Source organism: Phoxinus phoxinus (genome assembly GCF_949152265.1).
Source record: "Phoxinus phoxinus genome assembly, chromosome: 8".
NCBI classification, from domain to species: domain Eukaryota; kingdom Metazoa; phylum Chordata; class Actinopteri; order Cypriniformes; family Leuciscidae; genus Phoxinus; species Phoxinus phoxinus.
In genome coordinates, this window is record NC_136883.1 from 25,765,151 (window position 1) to 25,783,114 (window position 17,964).

General features: G+C 36.5%; 2 protein-coding genes across 2 annotated transcripts in view; one reads left to right on the forward strand and one right to left on the reverse strand.

The window, feature by feature from the left end:
* LOC307002716 (protein arginine N-methyltransferase 8-B) overlaps positions 1–17,308 on the forward strand; it is a 32,524-nt gene extending 15,216 nt beyond the window's left edge. Inside the window, exons 4-10 of the mRNA XM_079620596.1 lie at positions 1,676–1,739; positions 3,080–3,222; positions 3,329–3,416; positions 4,773–4,888; positions 11,931–12,081; positions 14,018–14,139; positions 15,274–17,308. Coding sequence (XP_079476722.1) covers positions 1,676–1,739; positions 3,080–3,222; positions 3,329–3,416; positions 4,773–4,888; positions 11,931–12,081; positions 14,018–14,139; positions 15,274–15,357 — 768 coding nt within the window. The 3' untranslated portion in view covers positions 15,358–17,308. The remainder of the gene's footprint in view (positions 1–1,675; positions 1,740–3,079; positions 3,223–3,328; positions 3,417–4,772; positions 4,889–11,930; positions 12,082–14,017; positions 14,140–15,273) is intronic.
* LOC307003077 (SCAN domain-containing protein 3-like) lies at positions 8,480–10,896 on the reverse strand. The gene is made up of 2 exons (XM_079621193.1): positions 8,963–10,896; positions 8,480–8,730 (listed from the first exon to the last, which is right to left on the reverse strand). The coding sequence occupies exon 1, from the start codon at positions 10,838–10,840 to the stop codon at positions 8,963–8,965; it is 1,878 nt and encodes a 625-aa protein (XP_079477319.1). The 5' UTR covers positions 10,841–10,896; the 3' UTR covers positions 8,480–8,730.
* Positions 17,309–17,964: the final 656 nt, after the last annotated feature.

Here is a 17,964-nt window from a genome sequence, read left to right on the forward strand (position 1 = left end):
AAACTTTTACAGAAACCAATGGGGCTGCCATGTAGGAGAAAGCGAGGGTTCTGAGAGTTTGTCAGTTGAAGCGATGCTGACTGACTCCTCGCGCAACCCTCGAGTTTGACGCGATGGCTTTGGACACAAACAATTGCTGGGAAAACCCAAGGGATGTCATGAGGCAGAAGGATCTGTGCTGTCAGGAATCAACCTCTCACTTATACTGCTGGCAGCTTCCTACTTACTCACTCCTCTTCCCTTTAGCCTCGGGCCTCTGACAGCCCTGTTACTATGTGTGTTTCTGTCTGAAAACGGGACAGGAATCTGGACTGTTTGTAAATGCAAAATAATGCTCTTTAGGTGGCTGAGGGCTGATCAGAGGAACATGTCTAATAGGCAGGTTTGCGAGTTGTTAGAATCATCCAGCACTTTATGTTGAGAGACTGTAAAGGATAGGGAAGTCTGTGTAACCTATCAAACAACACTACCATTCAAAAGTTTGGGGTCTGTAAGTTTTTTGTGTGTGTGTGGAAAGACTACTTTTATTCAGCAAGGGTGCATTAAATTAATCAAAATTGACAGTTAAGACTTTTATGAACTTATGAAGACTTTTTTTTTTACTTTCTATAAAAAAAAATCCTAAATAAACTCATATTGCAGTTTCCACAAACATTAATAATAGTAAGAAATGTTTCCTGAACACCAACAGCATATTGGAATGATTTCTGAAGGATCATGTGACTGGAGTAACGATGCTGAAAATTCAGCTTTACCATCAGGAATGAAGGACATTTGAAAATACATTTCAATAGAAAACTTTTTTTTTTTTAAATTGCAATTATATTTCACAATATTACTGTTGTTACTGTGTTTTTTATCAAATAAATGCAGCCTTGGCGAGCATAAGAGGGTTCTTTCAAAAACATTGAACAAGAATCTCACCAGCCACAAACTTTTGAATGGTAGTGTAACAAAACATAATATATAACAATTAACTATCCTCCATATACAAACACACATTTTTGCAATCTTCTAAATATGTCTAGCTTTGTGTTATTTTAGCACTAGCACTAGACTAACCAAACAGAACTTCAAAAATTAGTGACATTGGTCAGAAAAGCAGAACGTCCCATTGGTTGAGCCAGTGTTGCTCTGTCGGGGAAGTTTTATACGTTTCTGTAATAAAAATGGAAGTTGCTGCAATCAGGTAAGCCACTGTGACTCTTTTATCTTACATCATAAATGACGAAACGCAGAAAACGCTTTCATGTTATCTTGCATTCGGATGCCTGATGTTTGCGAATGCGTTCTAGTTAAGTTTATTTTAAGTTTTTTTGTTTCGCTTTGAAGGATTTATTGTGTCCATCGTAGTTTATGCGCATGTCTTCTTATCAAATGAGCACGTCATTTTTTTAATGCGCATTTTAATACAAACTAAAAGTCCATGAAATCAGCTAAACTGAACATAATGGTGACCGCTAGGAACCAAGTATTTTAACATTAACCAAATCACAGTGTTTCTATAAGATGTCTTCTCTGAAAGAGGATATATAGGGAAGGTAAAACACTGTCTGCCACTTAAACCAGCACCTTAACCAATCATTAATGTATGTGCTTGAAGCACAAGACAGCGGGGAATCACAACTGTAAGTTACATTTTTATATTGTTCTGTTTTTTTTTCCCCTTTCTCAGATTGAATGTTCAAGTATATCAGAATACTCTGAGAAAATCATCAAGGCCAATCATCTGGACAGTGGTAAGCAGATTCGATGTGTGTCGATATTGTAGAAGTGTGTGTTTGCTGTGTGGTTGGCTGCTTGTGTGGGTGTGTGAGAAAAGCAGAATGACAAATAGGATGAGACACTGATAGGATAAAGAGTGGTCGTTGAGCGTTCTTCTATTCAGCCTCCTACTGTAAATATACATAATTTAAAACCTCTGATGTAATCTGAATATTAAGAGAGAATTTAAATTGCAAATATTCTGCTTTATAAATGATAAAATGACTATAAAGGACATGGCCTTTTCAAAAACAGATGTTAATCAGTTTTTTTTAAGTGTTTTTTTTATTTTTAAATACACTTTTTTTCAAAAGTTTGGGGTTGGTAAGATTGATTTTTTTTTAAAGAAGCCTCTTATAATCATATTATATTTTTAAAATATTCTATTTTAATATATATTTTCTGATTTAATCAGTTGAAAACAGTTGTGATGTAATGTCTTTAATGTCACTTGAATTGACCTCCAAATAAGATCAAGTTTAAAGCTGCAGTCGGCAAGTCTGGCAGATTGAGGGGACTTAGCCAAAGTTTTGAATGTTTACAACTCTCATGCCCCTCCCCCACTACCACGAGCACCCTCCAATCGAGTTCGTGCTCGTCAGAGAGTGTGCACCAGATTTTCTGTGAACGCGCCCGTCTCTTCAGCATCGATCAACACCATGGAGTACTTACCATGTTTTCTTTTCCTTGGTTGTTTTGGACCTCCTAGCTCTGGTTGGAAGCTTGTTAGTAGATTTTCTCTCCGCCATCACGCTTCAATCTAACACTCCTGCGAACTTCAGGCGTGTCCATGTGATATTGTAAGAGGGGATGGGGGATCTGTGGCGTGTGCACGAACTGTGATTGACAGTCAGATCTCACACAGCCCTGCGCTGATTGGACCAGAGGAACCGGGAGCAGTGGATTTTTGCAAAATAAATAACAAGCTCCAGGTGGAGGTAGAAGAAGCGCGTTTTTTTTTCAGTGAATATGATCAAAAATAGCTTGCCGACGGCAGCTTTAAGTGTTGGTTTACTAACAGGTCAAAACACAGAAATGTGGTATGCATGATGAACATTTTTTATTGAATACTGCCTACATTTATTTGTCAAAATATTACAAATAGAATCCTATCCAATTTAAAAAAAAAACACAAAGCTATTCGAGTGGCTAAAACTTTTATTCTTTTCAGTGTATGAATGAAAATAACGGAAAACACACACACACACACACACACACACATTTTGACCCACATCTTTTAGCTGACCTTAAAAATTCAAAGAGTAGAAAGGATCTGTCAAGCGTCTCCATGGCCTTATTTGTCTGTGTGTTCCAGTTATAACCATCTTTAAAGGGAAAGTGGAAGAGACGGAGCTGCCGGTAGATCAGGTCGACATTATCATCTCAGAGTGGATGGGCTACTGCCTTTTTTATGAGTCCATGTTGAACACGGTCATCTACGCCAGAGATAAGTGGCTGGTCAGTGTGTGTGTGTGTAATATCGGAAGTATGGTTTTGTATGAGAGTATGTGTACAGCCAATGCCTCTAGAGAGTGAACATAGACTCTGTGTTCTTCATCTTTAGAAACCTGGAGGTCTGATGTTCCCAGACAGGGCTGCTCTTTATGTGGTGGCCATTGAAGACAGGCAGTACAAGGATTTCAAGATTCACTGTGAGTCCCAAGACACACACACACACACACACACACCGATACATTACTTTCTAATAAATTAGAAAAATACTATTACTAAAAATAAATAAGTACAAGTAAAATAATTGGTTTGTTGTTGGACATGCACTTGTTAATGCTGATGGTGAGGAATTACAGTTGCAACATCTCATAATGTACATCAAACTGAGTAGCGTATCACTGAGAAACGTCCTGCTCGAGTTGTCCTTGTGATGGAGGTTCGGGTTGAATGAATAGTTCTTCCAATGTTTCATCATCGGACTCGCGCTCGTGTTAATATGGTTAAATTGTGTATGATTAAATACTGTGTTTAGTTTACGGTGTAGGAAGCCTCAGTACAAGCAGAGCTGACGTTATTATGGCAATGGCCGTTTTTGTTTTCGACACGCGTACGTGTACTGAACGTGGTAGACCAATCACAACAGACTGAGCTGTCTGGCCAATCAGAACAGAGTAGCTCGCAGAAAAGAGGGATTTAGAGAGATTGATTCATCCGACGAGTCGTTTGAGAATCATTGAAAATCTGGTGTAGTTTTCATAAAAGTTTCATAAAAGTATATTATGAGAAAATTAATCGTTGTTTTTTTACTTTTGATGCATGTAAACCTGTTGTAGGAGACTCCAAAACAATGTTAGGAAACTTTAAAATAGCATAATAGGGGACTTTAAGCATAAAATTTAACAAATGGGGGAAAATCTGCCAATATAGTAAGACAAAATATACTCGAGATAAAAGTTACAATCTATGAAAGCAGCAATCTTATGCCATTTTATTTCTCAAGTAAATCTATATTTTTGTTATATTGATTTAGATTTTTCCTGCCAAAAAAAAAAAAAAAAGACAAATTAAATACATTTACTATAACAAACTAAATATGTTCGATTTATAAACTACCATTCAGACATTTGGAGTTAATACGATTTTCTTTTTATTAAATGTTTTTGAAAGAAGTCTAGGCAGCATTTGTTAGAAAAATATTTATGGAAACCAGTAATTTTGTGAAATAATATATATATATATATATATATATATATATATATATATATATATATATATATATATATATATATGTTATAAAGTTACATAGTGTAGCTTTAATCATAAGATAAGACTTGTTCAGGAAGATTTTCTTCAAACTGTTAAAGTGAGCAAGAGAAAACCATAGGATAGGTTGTGCTAATATCTTCTACAGTGCATAGCCCATTTCTTGCGCTTTAAATTGGAAATCTGATACATTTTGAGACATGAGAGTGCTTATCTTTACATTCGTGGAAAGTATTTTCTGGGCCTTAGTCTTGCTCTGTTTATTAAAAATCAAATGTGTCTATGTTTGGCAGGGTGGGAGAACGTTTATGGTTTTGACATGACCTGCATCAGGAACGTAGCAATGAAAGAACCACTGGTGGACATCGTGGACTCAAAGCAAATGGTATCCAACGCCTGCCTGATCAAGGTCAGCCATTAAAACACTTCTAAAAGATATCATGTACAGTATGTGCGTGTTTCTCACACATGTGTGGTAGACGAGAAGATAAAGATCCACAGAGAATACAGCAGCATTAGTGTGTAACTGATCATTAGCTGCATCGCTCAGTGTGACAGTTACATAATGATCCGTTGACATGCAATTTCATTTCATTATGAACCACTGGAGGAGGTGCTGATGAGATGATTATTGGTTGAATCGGATTCATCAAGCCTGGAAAGTTTATGGCTCCGCAGATGGACTGTGAAATGCATCTGCAAACCTCTCTAATATGGAATAAATGTATTTGAAACAAAAGGCTTTTCAGCTTTTCCCAGATATGAATTTAGCAGTTCCGTCACAACTAATCCAATTTAAAACTTTGATGCAAATCAAAGCTGGAAAACAATTTGACATGTAAAGGTCTAAATAAAGGGATTTAAGCATTTTATACATACCATTGTCAATTATTGTCTGTTCATTACATTTAACTGCATATAGATAACATAAAACCCCTTTATACAATCAAATAATGCTATATTTTTCTCAGAAGAAGAACTCGAAAAATTTAATGAAAAACGTGAAAAATTACAGCTATGAAAACCTTTTCACAATATTCTAATTTTGAATTTGGGGTTTTTCACAAACATAATCTTCAAAATGATAACAAATAAAGGCTTGAAATATTGCATGTGAGTCTATATAATAGTTTCACCCTTTAAGTTGAATTGCTGAAATAAATTAACTTTTGCACGATATAAATTTTTTTCGAGTTTCACCTGTATATGTATATATATAATATAATATATATATATATAAACATCAGTACATTATAATGTATGTATGAAAACAAATTTTATAAATATTAATTTATTAATATTATTATATCCTGACTGAAAATATGTTGCCTGAGAAGTGTGCTTTTGGTGTCTTTCTTTAAAGTAATAATATTTTTAATATAAATAATGGATTTTTAGGAGCCATTTAATTGTCCTAATTCCATTTGGAGTATTTGGAGTTCAGGACGCATGTCCTGAACTGACCTTTTCTCTTATGATATGAGGAAATTAAATAGTGATATATGTGACCCTGGACCACAAAACCATTCACAAGTAGCACATTATATTTGTGGCAATAGCCAACAATACATTGTATGGGTCAAAATATTTTTATTTTTCATTTTATGCCAAAAAAATCATTAAGATATTAAGTAAAGATCATGTTCCATGAAGATATTTTGTAAAGTTCCTACCGTAAATATATAAAACATATGTTTGTGAGTGAATGCAGCACAATCGCGAACATAAATGGACAACTTTAAAGACGATTTTCTCAATGTTTCGATTTTTTTGCACCCTCAGATTCCAGATTTTCAAATAGTTGTATATTGGCCAAATATTGTCCTAACAATCCATACATCAATGGAAAGCTTATTTATTCAGCTTTCAGATGATGTATAAATCTCAATTCCAAAAAAAATTACCCATGTGACTGGTTTCGTGGTCCAGGGTCACATTTTGTACTCACATCCATCTTTCTTTAAAGTTTACATAAAGTAACTTACTTTAAAGATCAGATCTGTCCAATGAAGCAAAGTGGGGGAGATAATGGATGAAGGCACTTAAATGAAGTGCTAAATGGAAGTGTGAAGCACGCACTCACACGGACCTCCTCTATCGCCTTGTTTGATACAGTGATTAATGCTCCATTTCAAACTTTGTGCTTTATAACGGAATCTAAAGTAGATCGGACACATTTACAAATGGGAGGCTTGATGTCTAATGGAGGTGAGAGTGAGAGAAAACCACAAAGAGAGAGAGAAAATAACAGTTTCCTGTTGTTTTTCAGGCAAATATATCAGTGGTGAGACAGAGAGGCAGGGCTCATGGGAAATGATGGAGTCTGAAATAGAGGTCTGAACGTACTGATCCAAGAGCAGTAATAACATCCTAACGTAATTACTGAAATGCTACCAGTACAGTATGACATTTCAGAAGAACTGATAGATAGAGAGATACAGCAGGATGATTTTTTTCTCTCCCACAGGAAAGAGAAATGAATGGAAGCTTGTTTTCACCATGGAATAAAACTGCATTTAAAATAATCATTATATCACAATTATGATTTATTTTAATTTTTATTACGAGTTTATATTTTGCAGTTAGGACTCACAATTGTGAGTTTATATCTTTAAATACTGAGGGGGAAAAAAACTGAATTGCAGGATAAATGTACAGTAGCAATTATTAGAAAAAAAGTCTGTTTGTATCTCACAAATATGACTTTTTTTCTCAGAATTATGATATAAACTTTGAGTTGCGAGAAACTATGTCCGAATTGTGAGCTGACTTTTTTTTGCCCTCAGAATGTCAAATTTTTATCTCACAATTAAAGGTAGGGTAGGTAGGATTTATATAAAAACTTTTTACCAAATTTGATTAAACTTTCTATATATATCACTGCATAATTAAAATGTAAGTACTCTGATAAAAAGAGTATAAAAATCGAGTGACTCTAGACCGTTTAATCTTCATTAAACACAGCTCATTATTTCCATTCGGGACGAATCACAGGATTGGCTTGCGCGACTGTCACTCTCCGTCGCCATGACTACCGCCGTTATTACTGGCTCTGCCCACGTGCGCGCAGTCGCGCACCCGTTTTTAGGTGGGAGTGAATGGAATTAATGAGCTGTGTTTAATGAAGATTAAACGGTCTAGAGCACGGGTCGGCAACAGGCGGCCCGCGGGCCAAAACTGGCCCGCCAGCAATATTTTCTGGCCCGCCGGATTATTTTGGAAGTCCGTTTTTTTTTTTTTTTTTTTTTTTTTTTTTTTTTTACTATAACGGTTTACAAATAGTGTATCATTATTATCATTCGTTCAATCGTTTTTTTTTTCTAATTAAAATAAAAAAATGAAAAACAACTTGTTTTTGAGATTCTGAAAACGAGATCTAAATTTTTAAAGCAGGTGAACACAGAGTGTATTTTAAGCGGTTGCTGAATAGAACCTTGTGGGAGCGGGACGAAAAAAAAACAGTCCCGCGCAGACCTGCTTAGGTGTGTAGCCTAGCTATGTGTGTCCCGAATAAATAATAATTTTTAAAAAAGGAATAAAGTTCAAAAGTTGGACTGTAAGCGAATGAGGCATGATTGCTATTCACACCTTTATTAAAATGGCTGTAATCTGTTACCACAATAGTAGGCCTACTACTTGATCTGTTTAAAATGATTTCATTGATATATATGGCATGCTTATTACTAAGGTGTTAAATTAAAAAGCAAAATTAAAATTAAAATTTGACTAATCCAGTAATTAATTTTTTCTATTTTTGATCTGAGCACACAATCAGAAAATCATAAAACCCGTCGTTATTCGTTTTTTCGTTTTAGTTCAGGAAATAAATAATGGAAAAACAAGTCGTTTTTTTATTTTATTTTTATTTTATTTTATTTGAAAAAATTATTGTGAAACGAATAAAAAATGAACGAATGATGAACGAATGATACACGGACACATCATATTCCACGATTATAGGCCTACTGCGGGCGCAAACAGACAAAGAAACACCAGAACAACCATTTTTGTAGCAATTTTTAATGTCGTCTTTTAAATCTGAAATAAAGACAATGTTGCTTGACAAAAGATTGGATAGCCTATACTAGGCTAATTCAAAAGTTGGGGTAATTATTGAACGAATAAGACACGTATGTGTGGCAACAGCAGCTTAACAGTAGCACATATTTTGGCCACGGCGCGACACACATGAACAGAAACAAAACTATTCGGCCTAAAAAAACGGAACATGGATTATCCAGGTCTATCCACCTGAAACGACATAAGGAATAATATTTCAGAACAATTATAGTGACATTTCAAAATGCAATCTGACAATTAAATATAATTTGCTATCGATAGTTATGGTGCGTTCACACCGGACGCGAATAGCGCGTCAGGCGCGAGTGATTTCAATGTTAAGTCAATGCAAAGACGCGTTACGCGCGTAAAACGCCTGACGCGCTATTCGCGTCCGGTGTGTAGGGACCGTTAGGCTACTCACTTAATGTGAAAACTGGCATCCTTGCCTGGCATTCGTCACAATGCTTCGGATGTCTGGTGTTACAGTTGTCACTGAAATCCGCAGGCAGTTCTCGAGGTTTTTGTGCGTCAGTCGATTCCTCTCATACGTCTTTATTGCATTCATTGATGAGAAGGCAGACTCGCATGTATAGGTGGAAGGGAACATTGTCAACACATAAAACGCAAGGTGCTTGATTGTGCTGTACTCCTCTGAGCATGCCACCCAAAAGGCACTCAGGGACTCTGCCGATCTGAATGCATCTTTGATCAGAGAGGTTGTTTGGAAATCAATTAACTCCATCTCAAATTTAGCCTCATCCAAGGAAGGGACGATTGTTTTGACCAGGGTGGAGAGTTCTCCGCTAGATCGGGTTGTGAGAGGGTCACGCACAAAAGCAATTACTTCATTCGGGACGGAGAAGTCCTCCAACCTAGAAGAGAAGTTGGCTCGGAGTTGCTTGATGAAGTCTACCATCAGTCCCGTCACTCGTCTTGCCTGTGTTTTTAGAGTACTAAAATGTAGGAGCCTGCCAGTTGATATGTCGGTCTCTAACAACCCCAGCTTGACGGTGAATGCTTGGAGCTTTTCAACCATGTCCACGATGGTTTTGTCTTTTCCCTGTAGCTGCATGTTAAGGTTGTTTAAATGGCCAAATATGTCAGCTAAAAATGCAACATTGGACATGAACTTCTCGTCCTCCAGAAAGGCAAGGTGATCTGCTGCTGCCTTACTCTTGCTAGATATAAGGAATGCCTTCACCTCACCCAGTAGCGCACAGAAGCGCTCCAACGCTTTGCCCTTGCTTAGCCAGCGCACGTCATTGTGCAGCAGCAGGTCGTCGTGGGTGGCCTCCTCTGAATCTGCCACAAGCTGTCGGAAAAGCCGATGCTGGGTGCTTGATGTACCCCTGACAAAATTGATGACACGCATCACTTTATCCATAACTACCTTCAGCTCACCACTGAGCTTTGCACAAAGTACACTCTGGTGGATAAGACAATGCAGCCCATGCATTTGGGGGGCGATCTCCTTTAACCTGCTCACCAAACCTCTGTGTTTACCCACCATAGCAGGGGCCCCATCTGTCACGAGTAGGTTGACTTTCTCAAATGACAATGAAAGCCGTTCAAACACTTTTGACAGTTCAGTGAATATAATATCTCCAGTGGTGTTCCCCTCCAAAGGAATAAGAGACAGCAAATCTTCTCTAAACTGCTTCCCATCAAAATACCTGACAAAGACACACATCTGGGCAACATCTGTGTTGTCAGTGCTCTCGTCTACCGCTAAGGAGAAGTAATTAGCCTTATTGAGATCACTGATAACGACTCCCTGCACAGCATCAGACAACGCCTCTATGCGGCGGGTAGCGGACCTTGCAGAAAGGGGCACCTGTTTGACAGAGGCAATAATTCCATCCATGGACTTGTCAACAGCCAATTCCTCCAACACTGCAACCATGACTTCTTTAAAAAGCTCTGCGTCGGTGAAAGGCTTGTTGTTTTTTGCGAGCAACCAAGACGCTTTTAGAGACGCACTTGTCGCTTTTTGTTGCGAGGTGAAACCTCGCAATAGGATCCTGCTGCCCTGAGCATAGCCTTGTGCCAGCGCTTCGATTTTGCGCTTTCGTGCCTCTGTTTGAAGTGGGTAGGCAACCTTGAAGCTGCCATGCTTTGTCTCATGGTGCCGTCTTATGTTATATTCTTTGCAAACAGCGACAACTTCTTTGCAAATCAGACACACCGGCTTTGCATTTTTGAAATCCGGTAAAACGAACGCAAAACTCTCTTTCCATTCCTCTCTAAAGACTCTATTTTCATCGTCAACTTTCCTCTTAAGACTTTTGGACAAAGACATTTTATCCCAGCTACCTCTTAGCTAACTTGCCTACGTAACAACCAGGGTTCGAATTATAATATAATCTTTGTGGGAATCTCTTTTAAAAAAAGAGAAAAAAGTAGCCTATGAGCAGGCGCGGTGTGTGTGAAAAAATAAATTGCTTAACACTGACGTAACTTTGTTTTAAAAAGTGAGTGAGTGAGTGGGGGTTGGTAATACAATGCTAAATCAGATATATGTACAATAACATGTCCAACAATCGATTTAAATAATACATGGGGTTTAATTTATCGTTAATGAGATGTATTTCTGGCATTTTCCGCGGCATTTTCTCGTGTGCTTAAATGGGCCAGTGGTAGAACTTTCGTCAAGTGTTTAAAAGGTTCAGGGTTCTAATCTGCATTCATATAGTTTTTTTTTTTTTTTTCATCAAAACCGATTATGCTCATCAGTGGTTGTATATCAAGTAGTAGGGACACGTTTGTGTGCATTATATTTTGTGCTTTCACCGTAACGAATAGGCCTATTCCATGTAGCTGGCCCGCCATCTACTGGATAAAAAAAATATTGGCCCGCGGCCAAAGTTACTTGCCGACCCCTGGTCTAGAGTCACTCGATTTTTATACTCTTTTTATCAGAGTACTTACATTTTAATTATGCATTGGTATATAAAGACAGTTTAAACAAATTTGAATAAAAGTTTTTTTTAGACAATTCTGACCTACCCTACCTTTAAGACTTTATAACTCGCAATTGCGAGTTTATATCTCATAACTCGGAGGAAATTACTCTATTTAAGAACTGTGTGATATAAACTCACAATTGTGCGAAAAATAGTCAGATTTGTGAGATGGCAAAGAGATTCAGGAGATACCAAAGTCTGCAATCAGATGTAAAACATCTAAATACTTAAATTATCATTCTCATTCTACCAAGACCAAATGATCTGTTACAATCCATATAAATCTTATAGGTATCTTTTCTTTTTTTTTGCTTTAAGTAAATTTTCTTGAGACATAGTTGATACGTCAAAGAAACACAATTGAGAACATTATCAGGCCCTTTTGACCATGAAATAGCAACTTAAGCTTTGCTTGTCTTTTGTCAGGAAGTGGACATCTACACGGTGAAGCCAGAGGAACTGTCCTTCACCTCCTCCTTCTGTCTGCAGGTCCAGAGGAACGATTACGTCCATGCTTTGGTCACCTACTTTAATATCGAATTCACCAAGTGTCATAAAAAGACTGGCTTCTCCACAGGTGTTGTGTTTAAAACTTCTATGTTATACACCTGTGGCCACAGTGGTGTGTGTGAATGTGTACTTTGAGTTTGTGGTCGATGTCTGCCCTCTAGTGGCTGAGTTATGAAACAGCAATGCCAAAGACATAGCATTAACCAAAAACAGGCACCAAGGATGAAGTAGGCCTAATCCTGAAACATACATGAACACATATTTACACTCTATAATAAATAAAATAGCCTATTTATTGTCATTTTCATAAATATTGTGCATAATGAGTTATTTATTATCATCACAATTTAGTATTATAAAGTTTGTTTATGATATTAAAGTTATTATAAACTGTTAGCAGTACAATGACAATTTCATATAGGGTATAACTGGAGTCTGTAAGTCTTACTGCTTGAGGTGAAGCCTTTGCTGAGTTTGCACATTAATATACATGTTCTTGACTTTCACCCAGGCTCTGCTTTTTTGGGCTGAAAATAATACTTTGGAAACCACCTGAGTAACAAAACTATAAACATGTATAATCCCACAATAATCATTATTTATTTAATATTTAATTAGAATGTAGGTAAGGTAGTAGGCTAAACAATAATGAATAGGCAACATTTTAAGCTATTTGACTTTACATAGCCTACGTTTACCAAGCCAAAAGCCATATCACATGACTCAATTCATATTTACACATCTTGATTTCATTAGTTAGGCTACTAATTTTACATCTTGACGGAATGCAGAAACACAAACTGTGCCCAATTTTTTTTACAGTCTATGCTCGCGACGTGTTGAAGAAAAAAACTGTTTAATGACGCAACGAGACTGAAGAACAAACGCGATCTAGCGCTATTCATGAAACACGTGTTACGTTACTATTTGCATAATGGTTATATCAGGGAGTATATTATTATGTTTTATGTACCTTACTTTGAAGCAAAGTCAGACACGATGATGGCGCTCTTGCCGTCGTTTGGTTTAATACAGTCAACAATAGCAAACCTACACCAGGCCAGTTGGAATGTAATGGCGAGTAGCGCCCTCTGTTGGTCTGCTGTCTTTCTTTCCACAATTCATTACACTGTAATGACATGTGAAATATTTCTATATAGCCTATGGCTATACAATGTCTATTTGACTATTAATTCTGTCCCCCCAAAGTTTTTTTTTTAGCACACAAATTAGATCTGTGCTCTTGGGTTGCACAGAGGATTTGTGTGGGGGGTTTGTTAATGCATTCCCCCCCTGTTGTGTACCTTGGCAGTCTGATACATTGTATAGTCAAGAGAGTACCTGCCTCCTGGATGTCGAGTTGCAGTGTTGTAAGGTGTTGTGGGATTTTGATTAAGTTCTATTGACCTTTCAGGCTCTGTGTATTGCTCAGTCAGCATACAGATACTGTATATTTCCTCTTGGGTGGAACTGGAAGCGCAAGTGATCTTTCAGCTGGCAAGAAAACTAACACACAGACTCCTTTCTTCCTCTCTCAAATGCACACACACAAACATTTGCATCTTATTTGGCAGCAATCTTGAAATAAGTACAGGCTTACACAGATTAATGTCCGGGAAAGTATAATCTGAATATGTGAAGTGAATTTGTTTGGGTTACAATCACTTGTATTGTTAGTTCCATCATGTCTATTTCAAAATAAAGACAGACAGGATGGTCTTGACCCTGATATTTCGTAATATTGATCAACTATTGCATGGCTACTTAGTAATTAAATATATTAATATGAAATATAGATTTATTGATTGAAGTTTGAATTATATATATGATAAAAAGACAGCATGAAATTGGTGAGTAGCGGCCATTTTATAAACTGTTTGACCTATAAAATGCAGCAACCAATCAGAATCAAGTGTTTCAGAGAGTCCCATAACAATGTGGGATAGTATAGCCTATTATTTATTTAATGTTATGTATTTTCTTTTCTGTTTGCTCCACTGTAGCACCAGATTCCCCGTACACACACTGGAAGCAGACGGTGTTTTATCTGGAGGAGTATTTGACTGTGAAAAGAGGAGAGGAGATAGTCGGCACCGTCAGCATGAAGCCAAACGAGAAGAACGTGGTATGTGCCCTCATTACTAATATGCTTTCTTTCTTTCTTTTTTTTTTGGATTAATATAAGTACTTCTCAAAACATGCTTTCAAGACTCTTTAAATACACTGCTGTTCAAAAGTTTTAGGTCGATATAATTTGATTAATGTTTTGAATGTTTCTATTCTCATTAAAGCTGCATTTATTTGATCCAAAAATACAGGAATACTGTGAATTATTATTACCATTAAAAAAAAAAAAACTTTTCCGTGTAAGCTTGTTTCCACCACTGAATAATATATATTTTTTACTTTATTCCCCAAAATTGCGTGATATAAACTTGCAATTGAGAAGCCAGAATTATGAGATATAAACTCATTATATTCTCATATTGTAAACTCATATTTCGTATTTGCAATTGTAAGAAAAATCCGCCAGTCAGAATTGCGGTATATTATGGAAGCTTCTTTCCGCCATGGAATAAAACAAATTAAAAGATAATTTCAACTTTTTATCTCACAGTTCTGACTTTTTTTCTCGCAATTGTGTTGCAAAAGTTAGAATTGCAAGTTATAAAGTCAGAATTGCGAGATATAAACTAGCAATTGCGAGAAACAAAAGTCAGAATTGTGAGATAAAAAGTCGCCATTAACTTTTTTTTCTGTGGCGGAAACAAACTTCCATAGGATATAAACTCGAAATTGTGAATTAAAAAAAATCAGAAAAGTCTGACTTTTAACTCATAAGGCTATTGCAAGTTTATATCTCGCAATTCTGACATTATAACTCGCTTTTGCAATTCATCGCGTGTTGGTCTGAAAACGAGGTATATTCAGTAGTATTTGTTATTTAAAGGGTGCATTAGTAATATGCGCCTATAGGCGGGTCCACAATGCACATACACTCTGCTTATTATTATAGTGTACAAAAATATCTGATAGAATCTGGCTTGTCCCGTAGATGGTCTGCTTGTGCGCTTTAACCTTAATCGTTCAAATATGGCCCTTACAGTCATTACTGTCACTTTTGATTAATTGAATCAGTTATAATGCAACAAATCTAACTTTTGAATGGTAGTGTATTATTCAGTTAAACTTTCTTTACTCAAATTGTTATAATGATTCTACAATTTAACGTTTCTGCTTCTTCCTGTGTTCTATCCAGCGTGATCTGGACTTTACCTTTGAGCTGGACTTTAAAGGTCAGCTAAGTGAGGCCGCTATCGCTCACGACTATAAGATGCGCTAAGTGTCCAGCAGAGGCGAGAGACGGTTCTTGACAGCATTCAGCATCGCAGGAGCCGCTCCAGATCATAGCTACAGCGACACAGAGAGAAAGACCAGGACACAAGTTATTCCTGGGAGTCTTGCCACTGTTTTTTGGAGCGGGGTGGCACTTCTAGCAATAGCGTCCTTGCCTTCGCCAACTATAGCCTGCACTAGTACGCCATCTCTCCGACTGTTCAGGGGCCAACTATGACTGCACCCCACTGAAAACAAAAGAATGTCATGGGCTTATGAATGTTAAGCGTTAGTTTATGGTTACTTTGCTTTTTATATTAGGAGTGTGAGTTCATGTTGAAGGTGTGCGTCTTGAGTCCCAGACATTGCGAAGTTTAATGTATTAAGAGAAAGACTCCACTTACTTAACTGTAGTAATAATTCATTTTAACTAAATTTAACAACTTTATTGCTGTAGGATAAGTCGTTTTGTAGATTTAGGATCAGGTTTTGACAAAATCCAGGTCATTCTCAGGAAACGAGGCCATTTGTGTTTGAAAATTTCAGGTTTTTAGTTAAATATCATTGGCCAATACCACATTATTATTTTTAAAGTCAGCATTTTTTTTTTCTGTAAAGCCAAAGCAAAGCATTAATCACAATGATATTTTTTTCCCACCTGGTTTGCAAAAACAACTGAGCTTTACGAAGCCTACATAAATGTGACCATAAAAAATTATTGATAAAGACTGTAAGAGAAATTTTGTGGTGAAACATTTTTACGATGTTAAAATATATTGTAAAAAAAAAAAAAAATTTAGTTGAAGTCACGGCATAATCTGCAATTTTTTGTGCAAATTTATTAAGCATTTTATACATTTCAATAAAAGGACGATTTCGTTTTCTTTTATAATCTATATTATGATGCATGGACACATTGGGATAAAATTGCATGGCAATTTGCCTGTTGCAAAGAAAATTATGCATTTAAAACTGAATGTTTTATTTGAAAAGTTCTGTGCATTACACACCAATGTAATTTTTGTTATAATATAAAATCAATAAGTTCTGTATCCTAATAATTATATGTAGTGCATCATGTGGACACCATTTCCTGAGAATGACCTATCCATAATAAAAACAATAAGAATTGAGGCATCAATGACAGCTTTAAACCTACAAATGTTTTCGCCTAAAGATCAGTGAAAAATGAATCAAAAGCTAATAATGGAAATTACAAGCCAAACGAGAGTTTGCAATACAGTGATGTGATGAACTTGTGAATTTGTTTTTCTAGTAGCTTTACGAGATTGCGATATGTAGTGTTAGTGTTAATTATGATTCTAGGTGTGTGATAATTACATTTCCACTTGCATCTGCTAACAGAGCACAGAGCTGAAAATAGAGAAAGAGAGAAACAGCACATCATTTATACATATCAAAACATATGCCATGTGGAATGCTGGCTCTGTCTGCGGTGAGATCTTGATGAGCTGGACTCCGATGGCATGCTGCTCTTCACCTGTGCTCTTATTAGAGTCTTTGCCAAGGCCATGACTGGGATCCGTCCCGTCCCGGTACATCTGTGACCCCCGTGTCACAGCTGATTATACTGTTCAAGTCCTCACCAAAGACATTCGGTTCACTAGCAAAGCACATTGTCCTTTATTAAGTTATATTTACTGTTCATAATTAGGTCTGATAGAGTGTTTGTTATTGAAATTTGAGGTTTACATGTAAAAAAAAAATGTGTTAAAATGACAATTCTGCTATGATTTCAGCATCCGTCAAGATAATAGTAAATAACTAATAATATTAAAGCCAAGTAAAATGTTTAAGTGTTTAGCATGCCATATTGAAAGCGTCCTTGACTGTTTGTAAAGGTGGACATACAGTAATGCTGTAATGAAAGATAAATATGTATGTATTGATGTAAGATGTTGGATGGTAAAGCAAAAAATAAAAGCCATGTGTCCTTTAACGTGCAGTTTAATACTTTGTTCTTTAAAATGTAGTACCACTTGTAGTCCACAAGGGCGCGTGAAAAGATTATGAAAAACAGACGCACTGGTTATGGCATTTTGCACAGTATAGCCTATTGCTTACTGCCATAACCAGTGTGTCTGTTTTTCATAATCTTTTCACGCACTAAATGTTTCACAGGCTATATTGGTCACGTGAATTCATCACGTTCAATTTCCTTTAGTATAGCAAGATACATTTTTTTCAAAAAAATTAAATAAAATACAGCAATATTGCATTTGTAATCAAACATGGGTGTAATTGGCTTAAACTTCTGGGAAATAATTAGTCTAAAAAGAAACTTTAAAAATGAAATGCAGTTGATGTTACTTCCATTTCATTCATCACTCTTGATACACTAAAGTGAAATGCTTTGCATTGTGGCTGCAACATTATTCCACACATATTTTGCTCTGGTTGTGTATTGCACATTTTGGAAAATTGTGCAGATTGTTCAGGTAACCTTTGCAGACAGGAAATGTCCAAACTGTGTACATTATACACACTGCATACAGTAAGCCATCTCGAACAAAGCCATTGTGTACATTATAAATAAATAATTATTGGCATTATTTAAAGGGGGTTTCAGAAACCGTCCCACAGTGCAAAGAGT

What these genes read in the sequence shown, in the direction of transcription:
- LOC307003077 (XM_079621193.1), bottom strand. Translation starts at nt 10,840, where the DNA reads ATGTCTTTGTCCAAAAGTCTTAAGAGGAAAGTTGACGATGAAAATAGA.